The sequence below is a fragment of the Paroedura picta genome, chromosome 6, assembly GCF_049243985.1.
Source record: "Paroedura picta isolate Pp20150507F chromosome 6, Ppicta_v3.0, whole genome shotgun sequence".
NCBI lineage: Eukaryota > Metazoa > Chordata > Lepidosauria > Squamata > Gekkonidae > Paroedura > Paroedura picta.
The window spans coordinates 66,369,451-66,393,678 of NC_135374.1; the positions used below are offsets into that span (position 1 = coordinate 66,369,451).

At 41.1% G+C, this 24,228-nt stretch overlaps 2 protein-coding genes across 5 annotated transcripts in view; both read left to right on the forward strand.

The window, feature by feature from the left end:
* MED14 (mediator complex subunit 14) overlaps positions 1 to 4,112 on the forward strand; it is a 53,287-nt gene extending 49,175 nt beyond the window's left edge. For both annotated transcript variants that reach the window (XM_077342904.1, XM_077342905.1), the window contains exons 30-31: positions 588 to 777; positions 3,534 to 4,112. In XM_077342904.1, the coding sequence (XP_077199019.1) occupies positions 588 to 777; positions 3,534 to 3,607 (264 nt within the window). In that variant the 3' untranslated portion in view covers positions 3,608 to 4,112. The remainder of the gene's footprint in view (positions 1 to 587; positions 778 to 3,533) is intronic.
* Positions 4,113 to 8,435: 4,323 nt separating this feature from the next.
* C6HXorf38 (chromosome 6 CXorf38 homolog) lies at positions 8,436 to 24,057 on the forward strand. 3 transcript variants are annotated; one of them, XM_077342909.1, is made up of 7 exons: positions 8,436 to 8,983; positions 11,193 to 11,327; positions 13,381 to 13,494; positions 17,507 to 17,656; positions 20,386 to 20,553; positions 22,176 to 22,344; positions 23,507 to 24,057. In XM_077342909.1, the coding sequence occupies exons 1-7, from the start codon at positions 8,768 to 8,770 to the stop codon at positions 23,545 to 23,547; spliced, it is 993 nt and encodes a 330-aa protein (XP_077199024.1). In that variant the 5' UTR covers positions 8,436 to 8,767; the 3' UTR covers positions 23,548 to 24,057. The 3 variants fall into 3 exon arrangements, with proteins under 3 accessions (XP_077199024.1, XP_077199023.1, XP_077199022.1); XM_077342908.1 differs by having other exon boundaries at positions 8,439 to 8,983; positions 13,381 to 13,503; positions 23,513 to 24,057; XM_077342907.1 differs by having other exon boundaries at positions 8,440 to 8,983; positions 13,381 to 13,503.
* The last annotated feature ends 171 nt before the right edge of the window (positions 24,058 to 24,228 follow it).

The following is a 24,228-nucleotide window of genomic DNA, read 5'->3' on the forward strand; positions in this document are numbered from 1 at the left end:
CATTGTTTTATGTTTGTTGCCGTTAGGAAAACTATAAGTGATCACAATGGTTGTCAGTTAAAATAATGATTGGTAGCATTGGACCCCCTTTAAGTGAGGTTATCCAGTTTTAATCTTAATATTAGACTTTAGAAACTTGAGACTGGATGAATGGTAAACATTAACTTAGTTTGGTTTAATTACCATGAGTTTTATAATGTCCAATGTAGTCAGAAAATAGTTAACTCAATTTGTTCCTGTATTTTCAGTTTCTCTATATCATGCAGTATAGAATATAAAAATGATATTCATGATATTCATATGTTCATTCAGAAGACAAAATGTAAATTGTAGCAGTAGGTACCCAGTAACCAAATCTTTAGGCTTAAAGATATCCTCATTTCAGATTTGGGCAACTACTCTTTACCAGCAGCTCTGGTTTTCTATTAAGCTAAGAAAAGAAGAGTGAAAATAAGGGAGAGTAGTAATAAAGAAATGGGCCTAATTCTAGAACTGAGCTAAAAAGCACTTTATCACTACGGTAATTTTATGCATGGTTGTGTTGCAAAACTGCTTTTTTCACTCTTTGGGTTTTATTCTGTTCACAGCTTCAGCTTACACAGAAAACCACAGTTTCACAGGAAGCTGTAAGCATAATTGTCCCCATCATATATGATATGGCTTCAGGTACCACACAACAGGCAGACATTCCCAGACAACAGAACTCTTCAGTTGCTGCTCCTATGATGGTTAGCAATATTCTAAAGAGGTTTGCAGAACTGAATTCACCACGGCCAGGTACTGTACATGTCCAGTAGGGTAATCTTCTGCATGCTTGAATGGACAAAGTCCCACTTTTATAGTTTTTAAATTGCAATTTACCTTGAGTGTTGGTTTGATTGGTTTAATTTAAAATGATAAGACCTGGGAGGGGGGAGGGGGAGGGGGAAAGAGATTATTGCATGTAGTGATATATTGTTCAGTATACCTCTTTGTGGTACCAGAAGAATTGTTATTGGTGCAACACGGACTTCAACATTGACTAAGGAAGCATAATGCTTAAACTTGGCTCCTACTACTGTAATAACTTTGCTACTTTTAGCACTGTTACATGAGCCCTATGTATATATTTCTGTGAAAACTAGTGCTTGTTAGTCATCTTCCACTGTAGGAATATGTCTTCCTGTTTCTTGTAATTTTAATTGTTACAAGATTTTACTACTTGTCTTGTTCTTAATTGCACTCCACTGAGGAAAACCTGGGGCCAGGAAGATGGAACTACTACTTATAAATTACTTCATAAAGTAACATCATAAAGTAACACATCACAGCCCTGGCTTATTCTTTCTGTATCTCATGACTAACATCTCATCATGACTGTATCTTCTATCTTGTGCTGCCTGCTTTGTTTCCTTGAGAAACTCTTTTGTATCCAGTTTCACTTTTCTTTTAATAAAAGTGTTAGAAACTTTTTAAAAGTGATTTTTGGAGAAATAGTTTTATTCTTGGGTATGAATTTTTTAAAGCTGGCTGACGTATGGCTTTAGCTGAAACAGTTAACTTCACAGAAGATTCTCTCTCCCCTCCCCTGCTGGATGCCCTTATTGTTAACTACTTGTCAGTATAATCGTTACAACCATTATAGAGGCCTTAAGTTGTACAAAGTCATATATTCCCAGTATAGTATTAGGACATGGACTTGATTCTAAAACTGCATTGTGTGGATGGCACATACCATTTGACTGCACTGGAACAGCTTATAGGATTAAGCTGGTATGGATAATGCCTCTTCAAATGCTTGCCTTTGCTTTTGGTAAACACAATCCTGAATCCCCTCCTGATCATCATGAAGTAACTGATTTTTGGGAGGGTTAGCCATGTGTTTCCACCTGGGTATAAGAGTTTCAAGGTGAGTTATTCAAAATCCATGCTTTACTCACTGGCAACTGAATATTGTGCATGCTGTTCATCATTCATGCATGAGCTGGGGGGGGGGGAAACCACCCAAAAGGCTTCCTGATATTTATGGATGTTTAAGGATGCTTAAGGAGTGAAAATACTTGGAAGAAAAATACAGTTCTGGGTACTATATTTAATTGAACGAATGTTTTCTTGACCAGTGAGGCATTCATCATGTGTCTCTACAAGTTGTAGAGGATTCTTGGAATTGGCACTTGGCGTTTGTCTATATTTCCTGTTATCCTAAAATGCATGGCCACCAAGATCCTAAATTGAAGCTTGATGAAGATTCCATGGCTATTTTTCACTGCTTCCTTATCTACAAAAAAATAGAAAATGGAGCACAATACGTGTTTAAATGTTTGTTAGAAACATTCCCATGTAATCTAATCCTCACAGATTCATAATCTTTAAAAAGAACACCTAGAAAAATCACACTCCAAAACCAGTTGTGTGGCTTGTGATTTTTTTTTAACTCAACAAATCATTTTGGCTGAGCTGGTTAATTTGCAGTGGTGGCTGATCTCTGTCTTTCATTCTTTACCTTCAAGAGTTTCATTACTGCTTTTGTGGTATAGCAGAAGTTGATTTCTTAATGCCAGTGACATCAGAAGTATCTGTTTCTGGTTTGAATATTCCAGTAACTTTGAATACTAGCTTTGTTAGTAAGAGGACTACCAAATAATATTGGGGGGTGGGGTCTGGGGGCAAGTGTTTACCTTGTGCCATCAATAGCAGTATTACCTTTAATAAAGGCCAGGCTTACTTATGTTATTTATTTATTTAATAAGTATATTTCTGTACCATGGCTCACAAATGTCTCGTGGCAGTTTATAGAAATCAATAAAACACAATAAAATCCCCTAACAATACCCTTAAAAATATAACAATATAACATCTAACAGCAGCTGCAAATAACTTTCTTTTATATATATTGTCTGAGAATTGTACTTAAAGCAGAGGGCCATTATTAATTGTGACCCATTGTATGGTTCTTTTTTAATGATGAGTGTTCTTCTCCAGCAGTACCTAGTACATATATAATTATGTATTTGCTTTTCTATTGTACCCACCTTGGGTACTAAGATGCTCAGGAATAGGCAAGTATCGACATATACTTTATAAATCTGTTATGGGGTTGCTTACATTTGTATCCCTTCCTCCAAATACTTTCACACAACACAAACTGAGGTGGTGTGATATCCTCAGAAAACAATGCAAGCTTATCTATAGGTCAAGAAACAGGCAGGTGCCCAAGAGCCATATGGGTAAAAGTCCACTGTGCAGAGGTCACTGGGGGAATGGGCCAGAGAATGCTCTTTGCTGGATTTGGGGCACAGAAACCAGGCCAGTTATTGTAATGTGAGGAAACCCGTGCTTTGTTCACATGTAGTTTTTTGTTTTCACACTGACTGGCTGAACAGTTTCTGTTAGCAGCTGCACTTAAGTTACCTATTTAGAGGTGCACCCGAGTATAATTACATCTTTGGAAAAATTGCCCTTGTAGTACGCTAGTTTCAGTTTGAAGCATCTATGATTAAATTTATCACTGCCAAACCTCAGCAGCTAACTTGTGTTTCTTTCCCTTGTTCTAGGTGAATGTACAATCTTTGCAGCTGTTCGTGATTTAATGGCTAACCTTACACTGCCCCCTGGTGGGCGTCCATAGGCTATTTTTAAACAAAGGGTAAAAATGAGATGAAGCGACAAAATAATTTCTCTGAAATAAAGCCTTCAATTACATAAAGTGGAAGAGACATTTTTGCGTGTCACATTTTTAAAAGCGCTAATACAGTGGATTGGTCTACTTTCAGGGATGCACTTTCATCAGATTTTTTTTGTACAGTGCTCTATATAATGTTTTAAGAAAACATTTCAAACTAGTAATAGATTTATGTATCCGCTTGCCAGTAAATAGAGTTAATATTCTGTTTTATACTACAAAGATTATGAAAATGCCAAACTTGTTTATTTAAATGTTTTTCTTATGTCTTGGTGTAATAGTCTTTTTTTAAAAAGCAGGTCTGTCTTTTTTGAATACTGTATGACTGTGACAAACTTTCTATTGAATCTGTATTTTAATATGACTGCTTTGAATCCTTACATTTAAAAAGTGGGCTTGTTGCAAACATGTCCCCACAAAAGCAATATTTAATAAACTAGATTTAAAAAATTGTGAGTTTTCTGTTGTATACTTAACTACATAACGGAAAGAGACTTAACATAGCTAATTATGGAGCTATGCCAAGCCTTTTGTGGGTGGTTTATCACTGCTTAAAGATACTTTCAGGACACCATATTAAAGAGTGGGGTTCCTTATGAAAGACAAGGGAGAAGATATATGTATGTTTTGCCAGTCCTGGTAACATGGCATGCTTTGCCCATAGTTGTTATAATGTAGTAGGTTGCAGAGCTATAAAACTGGTCCCATGTACCAAGCAATCAATTATTACCTATTTAAAGCCATATCCTGTGGTAGAATGGGCCTGTTTCACCCCAGCCTTTCAATTTTCTTAATACCTGAAAAAGCTTGTCTTTATTTCTCAGATAACCTGCCACCATCATTTGTAGGAACTGCCTGCTGGGAGGGTCAGGACTTCCTGATTCCTTTCTCAGATATGAGGTCTTGTTCACAAGCATACTTTTAGCACAGCCCCAGCCTGAGCAAAGGGATTCGAAAGAAACTGATAAAATGTAATTCCTGTTTCCCCCCCCCTCTCTCTACATGTCTTATCAGATGTTATAAGACAAGCTTTTTAGCACAGGGCAGGGATTCCCAACAAGGGGTCTGCAGGAGCTCTAAAGTGGCATGATATAGCAGGTGGGGGTCTAGGCTGTCTTCGCAGCTCCTATTTTTTTCAGCCTACATGAGGCAGAGCTGCCATAGTAGTAAGTAGTAAAGGGGGGGAATCAAAAGGAAGATTATGGGTGTAGGTAGTGATGTCACTTCTGGGATGTGGGGTGTGTGGCTGGCTGACATCACTTCTGGGGCTCCTCAAAGTCTGAAAAATTATTTCAGGCTTTCCTCCATGGTCAAAAAGTTGAAAAAGGCTGGCTCAGGGTATTATAGATGTCTACAGACTTCCCATTACCTTACCTTTCTTCAGCTGTCCTGGCCAACACATGGGCTAATGGCCATCTGCAAGAGCCAGCTTGGTTGTAGTGGTTAGGAGCAGCGACTTCTAATCTGGAGAGCCAGATTTGATTCCCCACTCCCCCACATGCAGCCAGCTGGATGTGGTCTAACAAGTATGATGGCTGCAAACCATGTAAGGCTTTAAAGGTCAAAAAATCTTGAATGCACTCTGGTATTCCACTGGTAGCCAATGCAAGCACCAAAGCAAAGGGTCCCAGTCAGAACCCATACTGCTGCATTCTGGATCAGCTGGATATTTCCAGAGTAGATTCAACGGCAAGCCTGCATTGAGTGCATTACAGTAATCCAATCTGGAAGTGACCCTTGCATGGATCACTGTGGCCAGGTCTGAAGGGAACAGGTATGGCTTCAAGTGTTTAATTTTGTGCAAATGGAGTACCTGGACTTCTATAAATAATGAAGTATCCAGGAGCGCTCTCAAACTCTTAATGGACAGGGCCAAAGTCAATTGTACTCCATCCAGTATTGGGAGATGGCCAGCCTCATGACTCAGCCAAAGGACTATCTTTGTTGGATTCAGTTCCAATCGACTCTGTCGGAGCCTTCCAGCCACAGCTTCTAGATATTGGGCCAATTTACCCTGGACAGATTCTGGTCAGCCATTCATGAGGAGACAGAGCTGAGTATCATCAGCATCCTGGAGCCCAAAACTCTGAATCAGCTATGCGAGAGGGTGCATAAAGATTTTAAACAACATGGGTGAGAGTCTGGACCCCTGTGGGACACCACACACCAATGTATGGTAAGACATTGTTGCCTCCCCCAGTGCCACTTTCTGTTCCCGATTGCAGAAAATGAGGTCAGCCATGACAAGGCAGTTTCCCATATCCACCACAGCAAATGGGGTAGACTAACAGGCTGTGATTGACCATGTCAAATGTTGCTGAGATCTAAAACAACCACTTCAATCCAGCTGTCTCTGAAGATCATCTACCAAGGCAACCAAAATCATCTCCATCTCATGGTCCAGTCAGAAGCCAGACCGGAATTAATACAAGATTGAAATGTCCTTCAGAAATTGATGCAGCTGTGCTGCTACCACCTGCTCAACTATCTTACCCAAATATGGCAATTGGGATACTGGTTGGTAATTAGTTATTTCAAATGGCTCCAGAGATGGTGGTTTTAAAAGAGGACAGATCACCATCTCCTTCAGCCCCTTCAGAAATGTCCCTGTACTCAAGAATTAATTCACAATATCTCTCAGGGAGTTCACAATTTCCTCCTTGCTGGACTTTACAAGCTTGCTCAGGGATTGAAAAGACAGTGGTAGGCCTCACAGATCTCGTCAACCAATCAATATTGGCCTCCAAGAGTTGACTGAATTCTACCAGAGTTGTATCTAAAGATGGCCAAGGGGCCTCCAGTTTTTGTACTGTTTCCAAATTAGTGGGGAGGTCATAGCATAGTGACATGATTTATCCATAATAACATACAAGTGTCTCACAGTTTAAGGCCTGATTAGAATTGTTTACCATTCTCTCCAGGAGGGATGTTAGTGTCCAAATTATACAAAATAATAATTGCATCAGATATGAACTCACAATGGAAGCAGAGAGGTACTCTTTCTTTGTGGCTTTCATTGCCACCTCATATGATCTCAGGTCCCGCTTCCAATGCCTTAGCTCCTTGTTATACCAAGGGATTCGTTTAATGTGGAACTGGAGATGATATTGGGGAGCAACCTTGTTGATGGCACTGGCAACACAGACACTGCAGTCCTCTATTTGCTCATCTAAGAAGGTGTCTGGGGGTTTCATGTCTCACAGAGCATTCTGGAAACCCTCTGGATTCATAAGTCTCCGGGCGGGCATAAATTAGCTCTCTGCCCAGACAGTGGGAGGTTGGGAACCCCAAACAGCCTTCAGCCTTTATCAGAATTGGACCCACATTCAAACCTGTGCACAATATCAAGTCCAGTGTGTGGCCTGCCTGATGCATGGGACTCAACACAAATTGGGAGAGTCCCAGTGTTGCCATGGATTATGCCATGATGATGCTGGCAGTTTTTTTTTCCAGTCCACTTCCTAGTAATAATAGGAATGTTTTTAATTGAGAGAGCAATTCAATTACTGCTGCTTTAGCAATAAAACAGTAATATGGTAGAATAATGGAACAGTAGTGAACAGTAATTCAATGGCAGTATACTGATGGCCCTGTGATTGGATGGATCATGTGATAATTTACATGGGAGGGAGGGAGGTAATGGTTCTGGTCAACCTCAACCAAATGGCTAATAGAAGAGCTCTGAGGGGTATAGGCAGAAAGGCAGTCCTTCAGGTACACTGGGCCCAGACCTCATATCGCCTTAAAGGTGATTACCAGAACCTTCAGTCTGATCCAGAATTTGACTGGAAGCCAGCACAGTTGTTGAAGGATGGGCCGAATGTGGGACCGCCAAGGTGTTGCTGTGAGGATAATGGCTGCAGCATTCTGTAGTTTCCAGATAAAGGTTAAGGGCAGGCCTGCATACAGTGAGATGCAGAAGTCCAATCTAGAGGTGGCAGTGGTGTGAATCACTCTAGCTAGGTGTTCCGGAGCCAAGCAGGGAGCTAGTAGTTTGGCTTGGTGAAGATGGCAGAATGCCAGCTGCACTACTCTCATGACCTGAGCCTCACATTAGGTTCAATTTCTCTGAAAGTTTACTCATTGCAGAGATCCTATTGGAGCTGTTTGGAGTTTATGTGGTATTCACCATCTTGAATAATTTGGTGCCATTTGCAAACATCTCACTGCTCTTATCTGACCCTTCATAACTGTGGAGTGCTAATGTCAGTAGTCTCTGCTTCCTTGCCTCCTTGTTTACTCTTAGCCTCTATTTGCCATTCTTCAACCAGTAATCAGTCTATAATTTATAAAAGACCAGTGAAAGCAGCATTTTTTGGAGAAGAAATACTAATGCAGATTTTTGTCTTGGTAAAGAATTCCAATTAATAATGCTCACTTTTTAGATAAATAACAAATAGAGGATGCAGCAGTTCAGTGTGATAAGTCAGATTGGCCATGCCTCTTTAAAATGTGGTGACAAGGGCATCTATATTTTACCAAACTGGTGTTTTAAAGAATGTTTCAAGTCAAGCAGTTTGAATTTTCTTTGTGAACAGGAAATTTTACCTAAGTGGGAATGCCTATTACTGTCAGGTACTCCAAAAGGAGTATTCTGGGCTTATTAATATCTGATCGATTATACGCTTATCTTTTTGGCTTCTTGCTTTAAACAGGAGTCCTGTGTCTCCTTAAGGACTGCAACACACACACCAGTAGAGCTACCCTTCAGAAACGAAAACTTGACGCACGTCTCCACGTCAGCGCTGCTATCAAGCAACCAGCGTATCAAAATACAACCAAGAAAAAGAAGAAGTTATATCCAGTGGCTCCTCACACTTTTCCATTTTTCCTCTCCTGTTGCAGATAACTTCGTCAAATTTCAGGTTTTGACGCAAACGAAACTTTGCAGCAAATTAAAGTAAGCCACGTTCTATCAGTGGGCAAAAGGGCCATGCCTGGAAGGATAGTAGTTCAGCTGGATGGACGCCAACAAGAGCTTTATGGCCGGGCGCCTTAGCGACGCTCACTGCTCCGGCTTTTGCCGCCCGCGCTGGCAGGAGGAGGAGGAGGGCTTCGGCGTCTAGGCCAGGCCAGGCTGACGCGCAAGGCGGAGCTTGCCTTGCCATGGCGCTGGCGGAATTGGCTGCTCGCCTTAACTGCACCGAGTACAAGAACTGGGTGAAGGCCGGCCATAGCCTGCTGCTGCTGCGATCCGCCCTGCAGCGTTATGCCGGGGAGCAAGTCCACGCTTTCCACCGCCAGCTCGTCGCCCGCGGCGCAGCTCGCCTTGCCCCGCCAGGCCGCGGCTGCCGAGGGAGCTGCACCCCTCGAGGCAGGCAGGTGAGGCACGTCGCCGCCTTTCTCTTCCTGCAGCCCTGCGTCTTCGCTGCCCTCCCGCACCCAGCGCGCACTCGCAGCGGCCGCCGCCCCGCCTGCCTTCTGCCGGTCCCCTTTCACACATGCTGAAGGAGCCGCTGCCAGGCCGCCCTCAATGCTCCGGGCCGCTGGGAAATGGCCAAATCCGGTCGCTGAGGTGTATCGAAACTGCATTATTTCGCCTGTGTGAAAAGCGCGAGGCAATAAATTGACACAAACACCGTTTTGCGTCTCTTTTCCGCGATGTCCTTTCAAAAACAACCGGGGCGGGGTGGTGTGTGTGCGTGGAGAGAATATTTACTCCCGGGGCGACGAAACAATTGGAGAGGCGGGGAGACGAGACAGGCGTTTCTCCGCTTTCTCCCCGCCCTTTAAACTCACCGTCTCCAATAAAGGGGGGGAGAATATCCTTTCCGCGGAGAGGAACCCGCGCCTGACTGTCGCGCTTCGTTTAGGATTAAGGCGCTCGAAGGAGCTCAGCCAGAGTTTTGCGACTGTTTTTCGTCGTTCCTCCCCCCCCCCCCCCATTTTGGGAGAGCGGGGTCACTCTGGATGTGCGCACAGTGCGTGTGAGAGTGTTTTCCTAGCGGTTTAATTTCAGCGGTGTTGGTTCTGTTCAGTCGGAAAGCTCTCTCAGCGGCAGCACAGCTCAGCGATGTGTAGTTATCGCGTGGCTTTATTTTTGGGAGGAGTGATTCAAGCGGCCTGAAGCCGCAGAATAAATTTTGAGTCCAGTAGCATCTTTTAGAGCCTCTTGTGGCGCAGAGTGGTAAGGCAGCCGTCTGAAAGCTTTGCACATGAGGCTGTGAGTTCAATCCCAGCAGCCGGCTCAAGGTTGACTCAGCCTTCCATCCTTCCGAGGTCGGTAAAATGAGTACCCAGCTTGCTGGGGGGTAAACGGTAATGACTGGGGAAGGCACTGGCAAACCACTCCATATTGAGTCTGCCATGAAAACGCTAGAGGGCGTCACCCCAAGGGTCAGACATGACCCGGTGCTTGCACAGGGGATACCTTTACCTTTACCTTTAGCATCTTTAAGACCAACAAAGTTTTATTGAGCTTTCGTACACACATCTGAGGAGCATTGTATCTGAAGAAGTGCGTACACACGGAAACTCATAATTTGAATGAAACTTTGATGTTCTTAAACATGCTACTGGGCTCAACATTTATTTTGGGAGGAGTAACATCTTTATGTAGTCCTTTTAAGGACCTTAGATTATCTCTGCGGTCGTCACACGATCTTTTCGTTGTAATCTGGTTACTTAATATGCTGGCCCAGCCCTCAGGGCAGGAAAAACAGTGCTGCAGCGAGATGCAGATCAGGAAGTTGACAATGCCCTGAAGTTCACATCAGTAGATGATAACCAGTTGTCATCAATGAAGGAAGTCTATTCTTTATAGAATACATACAAAAATTACCAATTTACTTCAGATCAGGGCTTCTAAAACTTTTTAAATTTTAAGAACTGTATTCTATGTATAATACATCAATCTTATATCAGGTTAAAAAGATTACCTATTGTGAAGGTTGTGAAAAATATCATACATATATCAAATATCATATGTTCTTGTGTTATAAGCAGACACTATAACATGTGTGACCTTCCTCACTGCTTCAGAAGGTTGCTGTGTTGGTCTGTAGTACAACAGCTAGATACAAGTGCAGTGCAAGACCCCTGCCAGAAAAGAAAAGTATGCATCCTTCCTAGAAGGAAAAAAATATCTTGCACCTTCTCTAGAATTTTGGGATGATCAGAGGCAGCTTTATTTCAAAACACTTCCTGATTTATTTGAGATTTTATATTTACTTTTGTTTATTGTGTTACTCCTGTCATACACTGGGGTATTTTATCAACTGCAGTCAGGGACCAAGAGCCACAGTAGAGAATCAGTAAAGTTGTAGATCTCAGCATCCATATGTCTATCCCCCCCCCCCACAAAAACCCACACACACCATGAGAGGTGGGGTATAAAAATAAATAAATAAAAATACACAGAGAAATTTTGTCAGCAGAGAAGAGTCCCAACCTGGCCCATCAGTTAGACTGGGATGTAGAGAACTACAAATAAAACATCTCCCTCTTGTGAAAAGCTTAAATCACTGCCTTAAATTTCAGCTTACATATCATAAGGTCATTTGCAATACTGGCATTTCTTTTTCTTTTGTAGTTTCAACCTGCCTGTACCTTATGTAAAGAATGGAAGAAGGAGATTCTGAATCATCACACACATAGGAATGGGGAAGTTAACTGGGGAAACTGCAGACCATGGCTTTGGCCTTCTAACTCATGGGAGTTTGCAAAGGTAATACCAGATGGTCTTTATTAGACAGATTCTACTACAGTTTTCACAGATGTAATGGTTAAGAGCAGCAGCTTCTAATCTGGAGAGCCAGGTTTGATTTCTTGCTGTTCCACATACAACCATCTGGGTGACTTTGGGCTTGTCGCAGTTCTTTTAAAGCTGTTCTCACAGAGCAGTTCTTCCAGAGCTCTCTCAGCCCCACCTGCCTCACAGAGTGCCTGTTGTGGGGAAAAGAATGGAAGGTGATTGCAAGCCACTTTGAGACTCTTTTGGGTAGTGAAATGCAGGGTATAAAACCAACTCTTCTTCAGTAATCTGTTGACACAAAGTGTATATTAGGGTAGCATAATTTAGGGTATCCACAAGGACTTGTGAAGAGGCATCTCATTTTCTTCTCAATATTTTCTCTTGTCCATTAGTAAAAGCTCCCATACTCTCCTTTTTCTTTCTTCCCCATCCACAAGCCAGCCTGCGTTTTCATCTTACAACCTTCTCTCCCCTTGGTAGGGTTTACCTACAAAACTATGATGCCCTTGTGCAGTGGAGAACCTGTAAGGGTTTGTAAGCAGCACTTCATTTTCCTTTCCTCCTAGCAACCTTCATATCCTCAATTTTCCTTTTCTCTTTCCCATCTACCCACCAACTGACATTTTATCTGCCCCCCCATCCTTAGCTACATTTTTTTAGTTTCATTTACACCCTGTTTTCTCCACAATGGGCACCAAAAACATTACCTTCCATTTTACTCTCACAACAACCATGAAGTATGTTAGGCTAGGAATGTGTAACTGATCCAAAGTCCTCCAGTGGGCTTCAGAATGGTGATTTCATCCTGCAGAATGGTGATTTCATCCTGGGTCCCTTAGATCAGGGGTCGCCAACCTCCAGTCTGCGGCCCGGTACCGGGCTGCGAAGGCCTCGGTGCTGGGCCACCAGCAACCGTACCTGCCTCTTCTCCTCCCCCACTGTGAGAAGCTCGCCCCGAGTGAAGCGGCCGCCAAAGTGGCTGCTTCACTCACAGCCCGGCTAGCTTCTTGCTGTGAGAGTGGGGGGAAGAGGCAGGCGCGGCCTCTGGCATGCCAGCGGACGCTAACGCATGCGCGCGGAGCTGCTGCACATGCGCAATAGTGCCCCCTGTTAGCACATGCACATGCGTGTTAGCGCCACCTGCTGGCGAAAACGTGCATGCGCATGGCTGGGCCGGCAGCTTTCCCTCAACCCCGGAGGCGGTCCTCAACCAGAAAAAGGTTGGGGACCGCTACCTTAGATCCTAGAGTGAAACTGACAACTGTATTACACTCACTGTCATGTTGTGGCAGCCAAGCCTGGTTGAGTCATGCAAGTTGAGTGGTGGGAAGTCTTCCAGTGGTTGACAGTGGGCCAGGTCCTGATGAATCCTCCCCAAAGACCAGAACAGCTCTGGGAAAGGCTTTTGTCCATGCATGATGCACCTTTCCGGGTGGTCAGAGGGCAAACTTCATCCCTTTTCATCAGCATGGCTGAATCTACCCCAGTGTTTATGCCTTAAGAACTCTGCTTAGTCATGGCTCCTAGCATATGTACATTATAATAAACCCATGGCTTAAAAGTATGTTGAATGCTATCTAGTGTAAAACTTTATTTTGCAGTCTTGGTTTCTGGAAAATGAAAAGTGATTTATTTGTGCGCCACTCCCAGTTATACAGTATTTGGTAACAGAAAAGATAAAAAAGTCCAGAACGTGTCTTTGTATTTAGTATGAAATATTATTGTGCATGCAAGTAGAAGCACACAGTGGATATCAATCAAATGAGAATATAAAGTAGAAAAGAACTAATCGAATTACTTTTAAACTCTGCTCAAAACTGCTTTCTAAGTCCATGATAAAGCTAGGATCAGAAGCAGAAATCATAGCAAGACCTCTGTTCTTTCCACTGAACTTGAGTTCTGGCATAACTATCAGTTAACTTTAAAAGAGCATGTTGCTGGTTTCTGAAACATAAATGATGACATTGACTGCGTGTTTTCTGCCTTATTTATTTTCTGCCTTATTATTTTCTGCCTTATTGTACAGGCATATATGCCTCGTGGGAAAACAGACATTTCTGGACCAGACAAGTGTGATGCATCAGCTCTGTTAAACCTTTTCAATTTCTGTGATCATTTCAGCAGCATTGATCAGACAAAAGTAAGAGAGGTAATCCAACAACGGACAATGACATTTCTTTTAATTTGTAGCAGATCTTCTGCTAAAAAACTTGCATCTACTTCTGCCAAAGTCCCATGTGAAAACACACTGTTCTTCCCCAGGTTTTAAGTCATTCATGGAGAATTCAGAAGGGGCTTCAATTTGCTTTAGAGGAGAAAGTAGGAGGCATTGAAGAATAACCACAAATAATGGCTGGCAATTAAACCAACCCCAAACTTATGGGCTTCTGACTCTTAGCATTACTTACATGAACATCTTAGCTTTTCTTTCTGGGAAATTCATGATCCTGTATGGCTTAACAAAATGTAATTCAGGTTGAGGTTGAAGAACTATGAGATGAGAAAAATCAGTGATAACAGGACTCTCTACTGGCTCATGTGCCCACTATTTTTACTTGGAAAACCAAAAGTGTTACGTTTCTGCCCATCAAGAGAAAATGCCAGGAAATAAAAACATTTTTTTCATAAGTAATTATGATTCTTTGAGAGGCAGGGTGCATTTATTTATATTTCGATTTATATGTTGCCCCTCTCCAGATGATCTCAAGGCAGCTTACATCAGTCAATAAAACCCATACAAAAATAGAGATTAAAATAAAGCCAATAAAACCTAATTCCAACACCCCTACATAGTACTGCATAGTACTTGTAGGATGAAACATTATTGAAAGGACCCTAATTTTAAAACTATGAGATCTTTTTACACTCTTTCAGATGATGTTATTGAAATGATCTGCTTGATGTTCATTACAGTGGAATCATGCAGGATTACTTCCACTAAGCACCTTGAAATTGACGCATAGTAAATTGTTTTTGTCTAGATGATAATTTCTTAAATTCCCCCGAGGGATCATGTCTTTTGATAAAATCATACCCCTGGTTTGAACAAGACTTGGGATTTCTTGCTCATTACTGTTGTTAAGTATCTTCGCAAACTTGGAACCCCCCACTCATTACTGGTGTTAACTAGCTTAGCATAATCAGTAAATATCATCTATATTTTTCTTCCCTAGATTTGAATATCATATAATTGTATTTCACCATGTACCTCCTGCATTTCTTGGTCTCTTGACCCAGCTGTTTATTTTGTATACATCTACATAACATGATGGATTAATGAGGATCCACTGGTTGCATCTGAAGGAACTAGTGTAGTTTCACAAAAAGCTCATGCTGGAATAAAAATGTGTTAGTCTTGAAGATGTCACAAGAATTTTGTATCCAGCCAGCTATCGGTGAAAGCCACCAACAGCTGCAGATCTTGCCAGTTTTTCCCTTCCAGTTTCCCCTTTCTGACTCAGAAAATAGATCCCCTGGGTTACGTACATATGGGTTTGTCATGGACTCTGACAGAAATGGTATAGAACCGTGTAGAAAGTAAGGCTAAGAATATGATTTTTGGTTTTCAAACCTGTAAACATTTATTGCTTCTTACAGTCTCAGTTTTGTTCTCACTTGAGAAAGATGATTTATGAGTAAAGTAAGAGAAAAGCCCATTTTAAAAAATGGGCCTTGGAAGACCAGCAGGCCACCTCCAGAGGTGCCAGTTGGGCCGCGAAGGGCTCTCGCCCTGTCACAGACCCGGTGAGAGCCCTTCACAGGTCAAGGGGGAAGGGAAAGCCCCCTCCCATTGGTCATGCTCCTCAAGAGCTGGCAGGTGCGGCGAGAGCCCTTCACAGGCCAGGTGGGGAGGGAAAGCCCCCTTCCACCTGCCGCGCTCCACAGGAGGTGCCGGTTGGAGCATGAAGCAGCAAGCCAGGCAGCGTCAAAAAGCAGTGCCAGTGGGCCAAGCAGCGGGCCAAGCAGTGTCAGCGGGACAAGCAGCGTCAGAAAGCTCCCCCCATCAGGTGCGCGCCTCTGGAGCTGGTGGTTGGCGGCCGGGCTGAGCCTCTGGGAAGGGTGTGAGCCGTCAAAGTGCCCTCCTCGCCGGCCAGGAACCTTCTGTCTGCGAGGCTGGGTGAGAGGCTCGCGCTTGGCTCATGGAGGCGGGCGCTCCAGGGGCTGGGCCAATCCGGACACGTCTCTGACTTGGTCCACTGGAACAGAAGAGCTAGCCAGACTGGCGGTTCTGGGATCCCAGACAGGGTCCAGACACCACCCGGACAGGGACGTCCAGCTGGCTCTTTCAGAATAATTAAGAAGAACTTATCGTAAGGATGGCCAAGAACAGAATAATCAGAACAGTTTGAAACAAATATTCCTTGACACGTATTCCCTCTGAAGTTATTATGTAAGATGCTCAAAGGTGTCTTACATCATAACTTCAGAGCGAACAAATTAGATGGTTTAATAAAGAGAATTGAGGTGCACATAATTGGGCAGATAGAAGATAGCCAAGACTACTGAATCTCTCAAAGTTGGGTTGCAGTGAGACTAACTTTTAGGTGAAAACGTAAGAATCTTATAAATAGTATTTTATTTTAAAAATTTAAGATAGGATAAGGATTGATATGTATGCCTTTTATTTCTAATCTAATTGGCTGAAGCTAGTATTTCTTGTAGCATTGTGATTTCCAGAGTTATTAGAATGATATTTCCACAGTCTAATGTGAGAGAAGGCCCCATGTATGCCTCCCGCTTGGGACAGCCCTGCCGCAGCCTCCTCAGGTCTTGGCAGCACCTGCCCGGGGAAGGGGGCTAGCACCTGTATTTTTTCCACAATGGGCTTTTTTGCTCATTTTAAATAAAAATGTTAAAAGACTATCTTGTGTGATTCTTGGCTGAGATACAAGGCTTTCTCCTGAGACAGGAATAAATAAAATTTCTGGCATCTTTTCAGTCTGAAGACTTCTTATCCATCAGGGGTTGATTGTTAGAGAGAATAGTAATCTAATACAGCCTTGTGATTTAGAAGTTAGTGCATTGCTTTAGAATAGACAAAGAGCATCTTAGTTTCTCCATGCCTTTTTTAATATTAATTTTAATATTAATACAGGGATAAAACTCTGTAACAGGGTTATGGACTACAGTGGAAATGGGGTTAGGCATTGCTCATGTCCATACAGATCCAGTGACCCTGCTAATCAACTTTGTTGGGATCGGAGGGGCTGTTGGGGGGAGGAAAAAGAGAGGGAGATCTGTGACCCTTTAACAAAGGGATTGCTGGTTCTGACTTCATGTATTTTTGTCTAGTTTTTTGTACTGTGAATATCAGTTGTGTGATCGTTTGCTTTGTAATATTGGCAAATGTAGTCTAAATGGAGCCTCTTGTGGTGCAGAGTGGTAAGGGAGCCGTCTGAAAGCTTTGCCCATGAGGCTGGGAGTTCAATCCCAGCAGCCGGCTCAAGGTTGACTCAGCCTTCCATCCTTCCGAGGTCAGTAAAATGAGTAAAATGAGTACCCAGCTTGCTGGGGGGTAAACGGTAATGACTGAGGAAGGCACTGGCAAACCACCCCGTATTGAGTCTGCCATGAAAACGCTGGAGGGCGTCACCCCAAGGGTCAGACATGACTCGGTGCTTGCACAGGGGATACCTTTACCTTTACCTTTACCTTTAGTCTAAATGCTTTTGCATTTATATGACTTCTGATGTTTTGAGTACATACTAAAAGTGATTTGTAAATTGCTCTTTCCCTTCTTCATCGTGTAATTTCAAATGAAGAAGACATACCTGAAGTTATTAGGCCAGTTTTGTCATACTTAACAGTAGCATTGAACAGCTTTCTAAATGAATGAATTGATCATAATTCCAGAAAAGTCAGAATCCCTTTCAAAGTACTATTTTGTTTATTTAAGTATTGTGTATGCATACAAATGCAAAAATACATCATGATAGTCTGTAATATGTTATCAGGTAATAGTACCTATACTCAGGAACCATAATATTTACAAGACGTTTATCCCATCAAGTATTTTCATTCTAGTAGCAACTATGTGTGATTCTGCCATGAAAACTCAGTTGCTAGCCTCCAAGGTAGAGCTGTAATTTGAGAAATGGTTCACAATTTGCCTCTAATAGGTTAAGCTGTTTTGCTCATATTAACATCTCTAGGTGATTAAGTGCCGGAATGAACTAATGCATTCTTCAGATATGAAAGTCTCTTCTTCCTGGCTGGAAATATTTGGAAATCATGTTCAGAATTTGCTAAAAGAATTCCAGCATGTTCCAGAGGCCGAGGGAGCTTGTACAAGGATAAAGAAGGTAACACTTGCCACTTTCCCTTGCTTGTGGGGTTTTCTTGGGGGGGGGTTGTAAAATGTTATTTAAAAACAAAGATATATACATAAATAGGAAATTACATAAGATACATTGCCAATTTAAATGCCATCATGCCCTGCCTCCATGCAGCAGTAGTCAATTTTACTACTATTTCCAATTATATAGTTGTCTGTTCCATTCTTGACCATGGAAGGTTTACTCTACTCATAGAAGATGTATCTCTATTTTTCTGATAAATGGTTAATTTCACCCAAGTAGATCTCCTTTATTTTCATCAACCAGCCTTAAAGGAGTGAATGTCACCTGTAATTCATTTTCAGTAGGTTTTCTCTAAAGAAGAGGCAAATGGTAAAGGTAGGACCATGAGTGAAGATAAATTTCTACTTTGAATAATCCAAGTTGTTATCTAAGTTTTTTGGTCACCTGATGTGGAAGTTTTAATCAGATTTGAGCATTGTTTTCAATATACTAGAATACATAATAATGGAAATAAAACTTTTACCATCTGCTAGTAGCAGTTCCTCAAACTTTGTTATAGGTCTTAAAATTGCAGTGGGAAATGTTATTTATGCACACCATTCCCCAATTTATTTAGTTTATTAGTAAAATAATAGTAAAATAATGGCATTTAATTAAAGAATTAATGAAAACCCTCAAAACTAGGGAGAGCCTTTGTAAAGATTCAGAGTTTTTCTTTAAAATAAATATACAACCTGGAAGCTCCTCATTTATATCTGGGAAGTAGCTAAGGCATATTTTAGAGGGATTGTCATAAGCTTTGCATCAATAAAATTAGAAAGAAAGGAATAATTATATCCAAAAATATCCTTTCTGGAAAGTCAGATAAGGAATATCAACAGGAAAACCTCTTGAAAGTGATTAAGTTATAAAAGGACTAACTTGATCAAATTGATGTGCTCTCCTTCTGTAAAAAAAATTGCTCTGTACAAAACAAAGATTCTGTGAAAACTGTGACAAAGCTGGTTCAGTTAAGCAAGAAACAAGCTAAAGAAAAAATTGTTGGAATAAAAATAAGGAATGGATCAATTGCATTAAGTATTATTAAGGTCTTCACTGAGTACTATCAAGAATTATACAGTACAAGTACACCAAACATAGAGTTAAAAGAGGATGATAAAAAGTTAATGTATGAAAAATTAAATTTACAAAAAGTAGTTACAAGAATTCAAAATCTCAAATAAAGCATGGACATGTAAACATGAGAAAATAGCATATTTTAAATTACTTCACATAAATAACTTCTGAAATACTAGGCTTAAGAAATCCTTAATATTACTATATGGCAGCCTTTCTCAACTTTTTTTCTGTTGAGAAACTCTCGAAACATTCTCCAGGCTTCAAGAACCACAGAAGTGACTTAATCTTGCAGAATATAGTTGGGAAGCATGGGGACCCACCCAGGGCCCTCTCCCCTTCTGTTCCCTTTTCAGAGGTTTCTGGATTTCAAGGATTGTTCTATAAAGGTTGGTTTATTTATGGAAATATTTGATACTTACCCTGACAGCATGGTAATATATTTTAAGTTTGCGTATCTTAAAGCCACCATTTCATTATCATACATGTTGCTGCATTATATACCAAGGATTTTTTAAAAATCTTAAATGCCTATATTTAATAATACCTGCCACTCTTTTAACATATTTTCAGAAATTTCAGCCAGGAGATTCCCAAATAAAAAGTTTTATTTTGAAAGAATCATTATTTTTAAGACCATTGCTTGTAGCTTTGGCTGTTTTTATTTATGGCTAATTTATTATTTTTCATGGTAGAAAATTTTAAAAATGGCAGAATATGAAATTGGATGTCTTAACTGTGTAATTATTTGGTCAAGGTACCTGAGGCATATCAGAAGGTTATTTTTCCCCCAGGGGATTTGCATAGACTGATACAACTTAACTATTACAGTTTTACTTCCAAAGTAATTACTTTTCATTGTAAACGATTTTACATTCTATCTATATGTAATCGATCGCAGGATAAAGTTCCTGCAGGGAAGATAGTCTTGCTGTTGAGTGGCATATGTTAATGCTGTTTGACACATTTAAAAAACCCTGGTTGGAGTGGCACGTTTATGAGAGAATACAAAATCCACTAGCCAAAGCCCTACTTCAGGTGTGTCCAAAGCCATGGCAGTGGATTCTAAAAGTTGCAGAATAAGAAAAGTAAAAGTAGGTCTTTAAAAAATATTCTGAACATGGGAGGGTCATTGCTGTGGAGCTACTAGTCATCTTGTTATGATCCATGAACAACTTGGCAGAATGTATGGTAGAATTGTCTCTTCTGAGAGCTATGTAACCAGTTCTGTTTTTATGCTTAACAGCAACACAGCCAGATGGCAAACCATTTTTGAAATTGGTTTTGATTGTAACTTGATGTGGCCAGAGGGAGGAGGTTCTACTATTCATGGCCAGGGGGAGGGAATAAAAAATCCCATTGGATGTACCCAGGTCCCTGAACATATTTGGGTCCTGCTTGTTTATAAGTTGCTTTAGAATATTCACATAACTACGTTCAACACAGTAGTTACGATACAAAGAAGTTGTATTTTGCTTGAGTATCAAATATTGCACTATGAATATTAAGGCAATAATAACATATATAGCCTATGGCCCTGGAACTTTAAATCAAATCCCTTAAGGAATCTTCTTACCAAAACAGCTTCTCACCAATTTTTCTCACCAATCAAATAGCTTCTGTCATCTGACTGGGCTGTTCACGTACCAGGAGAAGATCAGTTTGATGGACTGGAAGGTGAAATGAGTCAGAGTCAGATCAGTGAAATAGAAGCAGAGTTGATAAAAGAGAGACTTTATGAGATCAACCTCTCACTGGAAGTACAAGGAATGATGTCGGACGAGGTAACTAAAATGTAAAACATCAGGGCAAGCGTGCACTCATGCTAGATTTTTAATTTGAATCCTATATCATAAATAGTTTATTTTACATCCATATGTACTAGAATGTTGGTTAACATAATGAAGCTTATTTTTAAAGGACTACATAGATACAGTCTGAGCTCCAACAAACCATACACAGAATTCTACTGACAGAATAGGGCTTCCTTATCTCCTTCCCATTCTAGGTTTCTGTGCCTGCCCCTGAAAAGCCAGTCCCAAGGGTTGTTCTAAAACAGTGTGGGATGATGCATAGGGGACTGTAGCAGAAAAGGGAAATCAGTGAAAATTGACTCATTCCCTCATTGTGTAAGTAGAAGTCCTGTCTACTTGTACAAGTGTATTTTTGGATCCTAGACATTTCCCAAAGATACATGAGACAACTAGACATACAGAGCAGAAATTTATTAGAATTAAGGGAGTTTAGTCACTCTTTAGTTTCTACTTCAAATTGTTTTCAAAAGAAGGTAAGAATTGGAGACCATCCAGTATCTGAACCACTGAATTTCAGCATGTAGAGAGAAAGGTGTTTCCAAGTCACTTTTCTCCCATTATAATTGAGTTTCTACAGGTAGAGACATCAGAGGATGGAATGTCAGCTGCACAGGAAGTCACCATAACAGTCTGGAATTAGAAAAACAAAACCTACACTGTTAGAATTAGAAAAACAAAAACTAATTTAATATTTTATGTTACTTAGCTGCCCGTTGGCAAAGTCTTGTGTACTATGTTTCTTCATATCTTGAGCTACCCCTTCCTTTAAAAAAACCTTAGCCTGCTTCCTTGGAATAAAGTTTTAGAGCCTCCTTGGTCTGCCTTTCATCTCTCATACAGTTTACAGTAAAGTCAGCAAATGGTTGTGCTTTCAGAAATTGTGGCATGATTTATTTTTCCTGTGCTTCTGGGAGACACTGGACATTATTCATTTCACCCTTTGATTTACTGTCAAATAGTCTTGGCTTTTTCTTATATTAGCATCCTAGTTTCAGCTGTACAAATGAAAGGCATGTTGTGCACACTGTATACTTTTTAGCCCACACCAAGACCGATTATGCACTGGGAACTTTACTGCCCCAGCTCCCATGCAGGAGCACAAATCGGGGCTGGATGAGGTGCACCAGGCCAAATGCTCTCCCGTGTGGGTGCAGGAAGAGGTAGAGCAACCTACCACGACTAAAATTCCAGCCTGCAGCCTGGCATGAAACCTCCAGTGCATACACGGTCCAAATGACAACTTCTGAAGCTGTGCATAAGGCTCAAAAGCAGTTCAAAAACAGGAGGGACTTTTTTTCTTGGCAGAAAATGCAAGCACTTTCCCATTAGTTTGTGGAAATCTTTTGAAATCAGCAACCCAGGACCTTACAAGAAGCATTAAAGAGACTGATGAAGTATAGTGCCTATAGAGTTGGGGACTGCAAATAAGAAGTGCAAGTTGAAAACCCCTGTGCCATTGTGAAGTGCTCAGTGGCCTTGAATGAGTCTCTGGTTTAATCTTCTGTAAACTTTTGAGACAAACTTCTTAGAGAAAGGGTGGGGTTCAAATGAGGGCTTATTTCAGATTGTAAACATGGTATTTTCTGTTTTAGGATGAAAATAAAATACAGATTTTAAAGAACTTCTTAAAAGACAACCATGATCTTCAAAGAACCTTGGAAGCAGACATACAGAATCTAGAAGTCCTGGTGCAATTGTACAGCCAAAAGCAATCCATAAAAGAGACTCAAGAAGTGAATTATGAACTAGAAAAAGATGAAGGCAAGTGTATAGGTTTAAAATGTAATCATATCTTTATAACTCCACTACAGACTGCTTTACACTTCTGACATTTATAAAATGCCTAGAAATATACTGTCAAGAAAATTTCATTACATCAGAAGATACAGTTCTGATTTTTTTAATGTCAACACTAAGAGGCAAATTTAGTACTCGTCAAATATTATTTTGAAACTACTGGTTGGTTAGTTTGAATCAGTGTGCGAAATTTCTTTTCTCTGTAATTCTTAAAAGCAGAATGCAGCCTTTGCAATGCTTTAATCTACAGAGTCATTGGTCCACATTTCCCCATTCCTTCAACTTTGATACCATTGGTCAAGGTATCCTTCTGGATTGCCTTTCTGGACTGGGAGGCATTGTTCTGTGGTGTTTCCAGTCCTATTTGGAGGATAGGTTTCAGTGTGGTGCCTTTGGCCTGTGGGGTTTCCCAAGGTTCTGTCTTCTCCCTCATGCTTTTCAGCATCTCTGGAAAGCTGCTAGGACATGTCATCTGGAGATTTGGGCTGAGCTGTCACCAATGTGCAGATGACACTCAGTTCTGTCTTGCATTACCAGCAGATCCCAAGAAACAGGTGCCAGGAGGCAGATCTGGAATAACTGAGGGCTTATTAGCTGAAACATAAACCAAAAAATGGAGGTGCTGTTGGTAGGGGGAAAGTTTGACCTGGGAAATAGGTTTCCCCTGTTCTGGGTGGAAATTCTGGATCCATAGGTTAGACGTGTTTCTTGGACCCAGGACTCCTGATGGATAAACAGGTGGCATTGGTGGCCAGGGATGGTTTTCAGCAGTTTCAACTGGTGAGACAGTTGCAGCCTTTCCAGACAAGAAATGTCTTGCCACAGTATTGTGTGCCCTGGTAACAACCAGATTAGATTACTGCAGTACACTTTAAATGGAATTGCCCTGAAAGACTGCGCAGAAGCTATAGGTGGCAAGTATGCTGTTGCCTGTCTGGACTGAAGTGTGTGATCCATTTGGGGGGATTTGCTCCAGTAGTCCTGTCAGTGGTCCTAAAGCCTCAGATATGTTATGGTGTGCTTTAGTGACGTGTTTTGTTTTCACTGAATTTTACCAGGTGGGTATTAATACTGAAATGACCTAAAAATCACTATGAGATTAACCTTATTGATGTTTTTGCTTAAGTTTTAGGTTGTCCTTTACAAAAAAGGAAGCATGTGCTATGAAGAGCTTGACTATACTATGAACAGTTTTAACACAAGCAAATCTTGCGATGGAGTGATCTCTTTAAGTATTCCTGAGGGATTATGTATGTTGAGATTTCCAAGGGCATGTTGTCATTACATTTACTTTGAAAACATTCAGAACATCCTGCTGCTGTACAGTAGATGCTTTCAGAAGTTTAGCACTGTGCTCTTTGCACATGGAGGCAATTGCCCACACTACATTTCTGTGCAAATTGTTTGACATTCTGTGTTTCTATCAGTAATACTTATCAGGACCATCTGTGGAAATCCTAGCAGAATGCAGCAATCTATTTGTAATTGTTCTTTCCTTCTTCTGCATTAGACAAAGGGTTATAAACCTACTGCTCAGCTAATAGCAACATGTTCTGCCTGTGCAAGCAACACTTCCACTGGCAGAATGCACCATCTTTAGCTGAGCAGAATGGTAGGATATAACCCCATATACTAAAGAAAACATTACTAAAAAAATAAACCCTGCCAAGAATCTTTTTTGTTTGTGTCTGGTGTGTTTTGTTTTCTTACATTGAAGTCAATAATGTGTGTTTGGGACATAATGGAGGTTGATCAGCAACAGTAAAATTGTGGTCATGTTTTCTCTCTGTGTTAAATGCCATCAAGTTGCTTCTGACTTATGGTGACCCTTATGAATCAATGACCTCC

Coding starts and splice junctions, on each gene's coding strand:
- C6HXorf38 (XM_077342907.1), top strand. CDS start 8,768: ATGGCGCTGGCGGAATTGGCTGCTCGCCTTAACTGCACCGAGTACAAG. Junction 11,328..13,380: donor ACTCATGGGAGTTTGCAAAG/GTAATACCAGAT, acceptor CTTATTGTACAG/GCATATATGCCTCGTGGGAA. Junction 20,554..22,175: donor AAGGAATGATGTCGGACGAG/GTAACTAAAATG, acceptor TTTCTGTTTTAG/GATGAAAATAAAATACAGAT.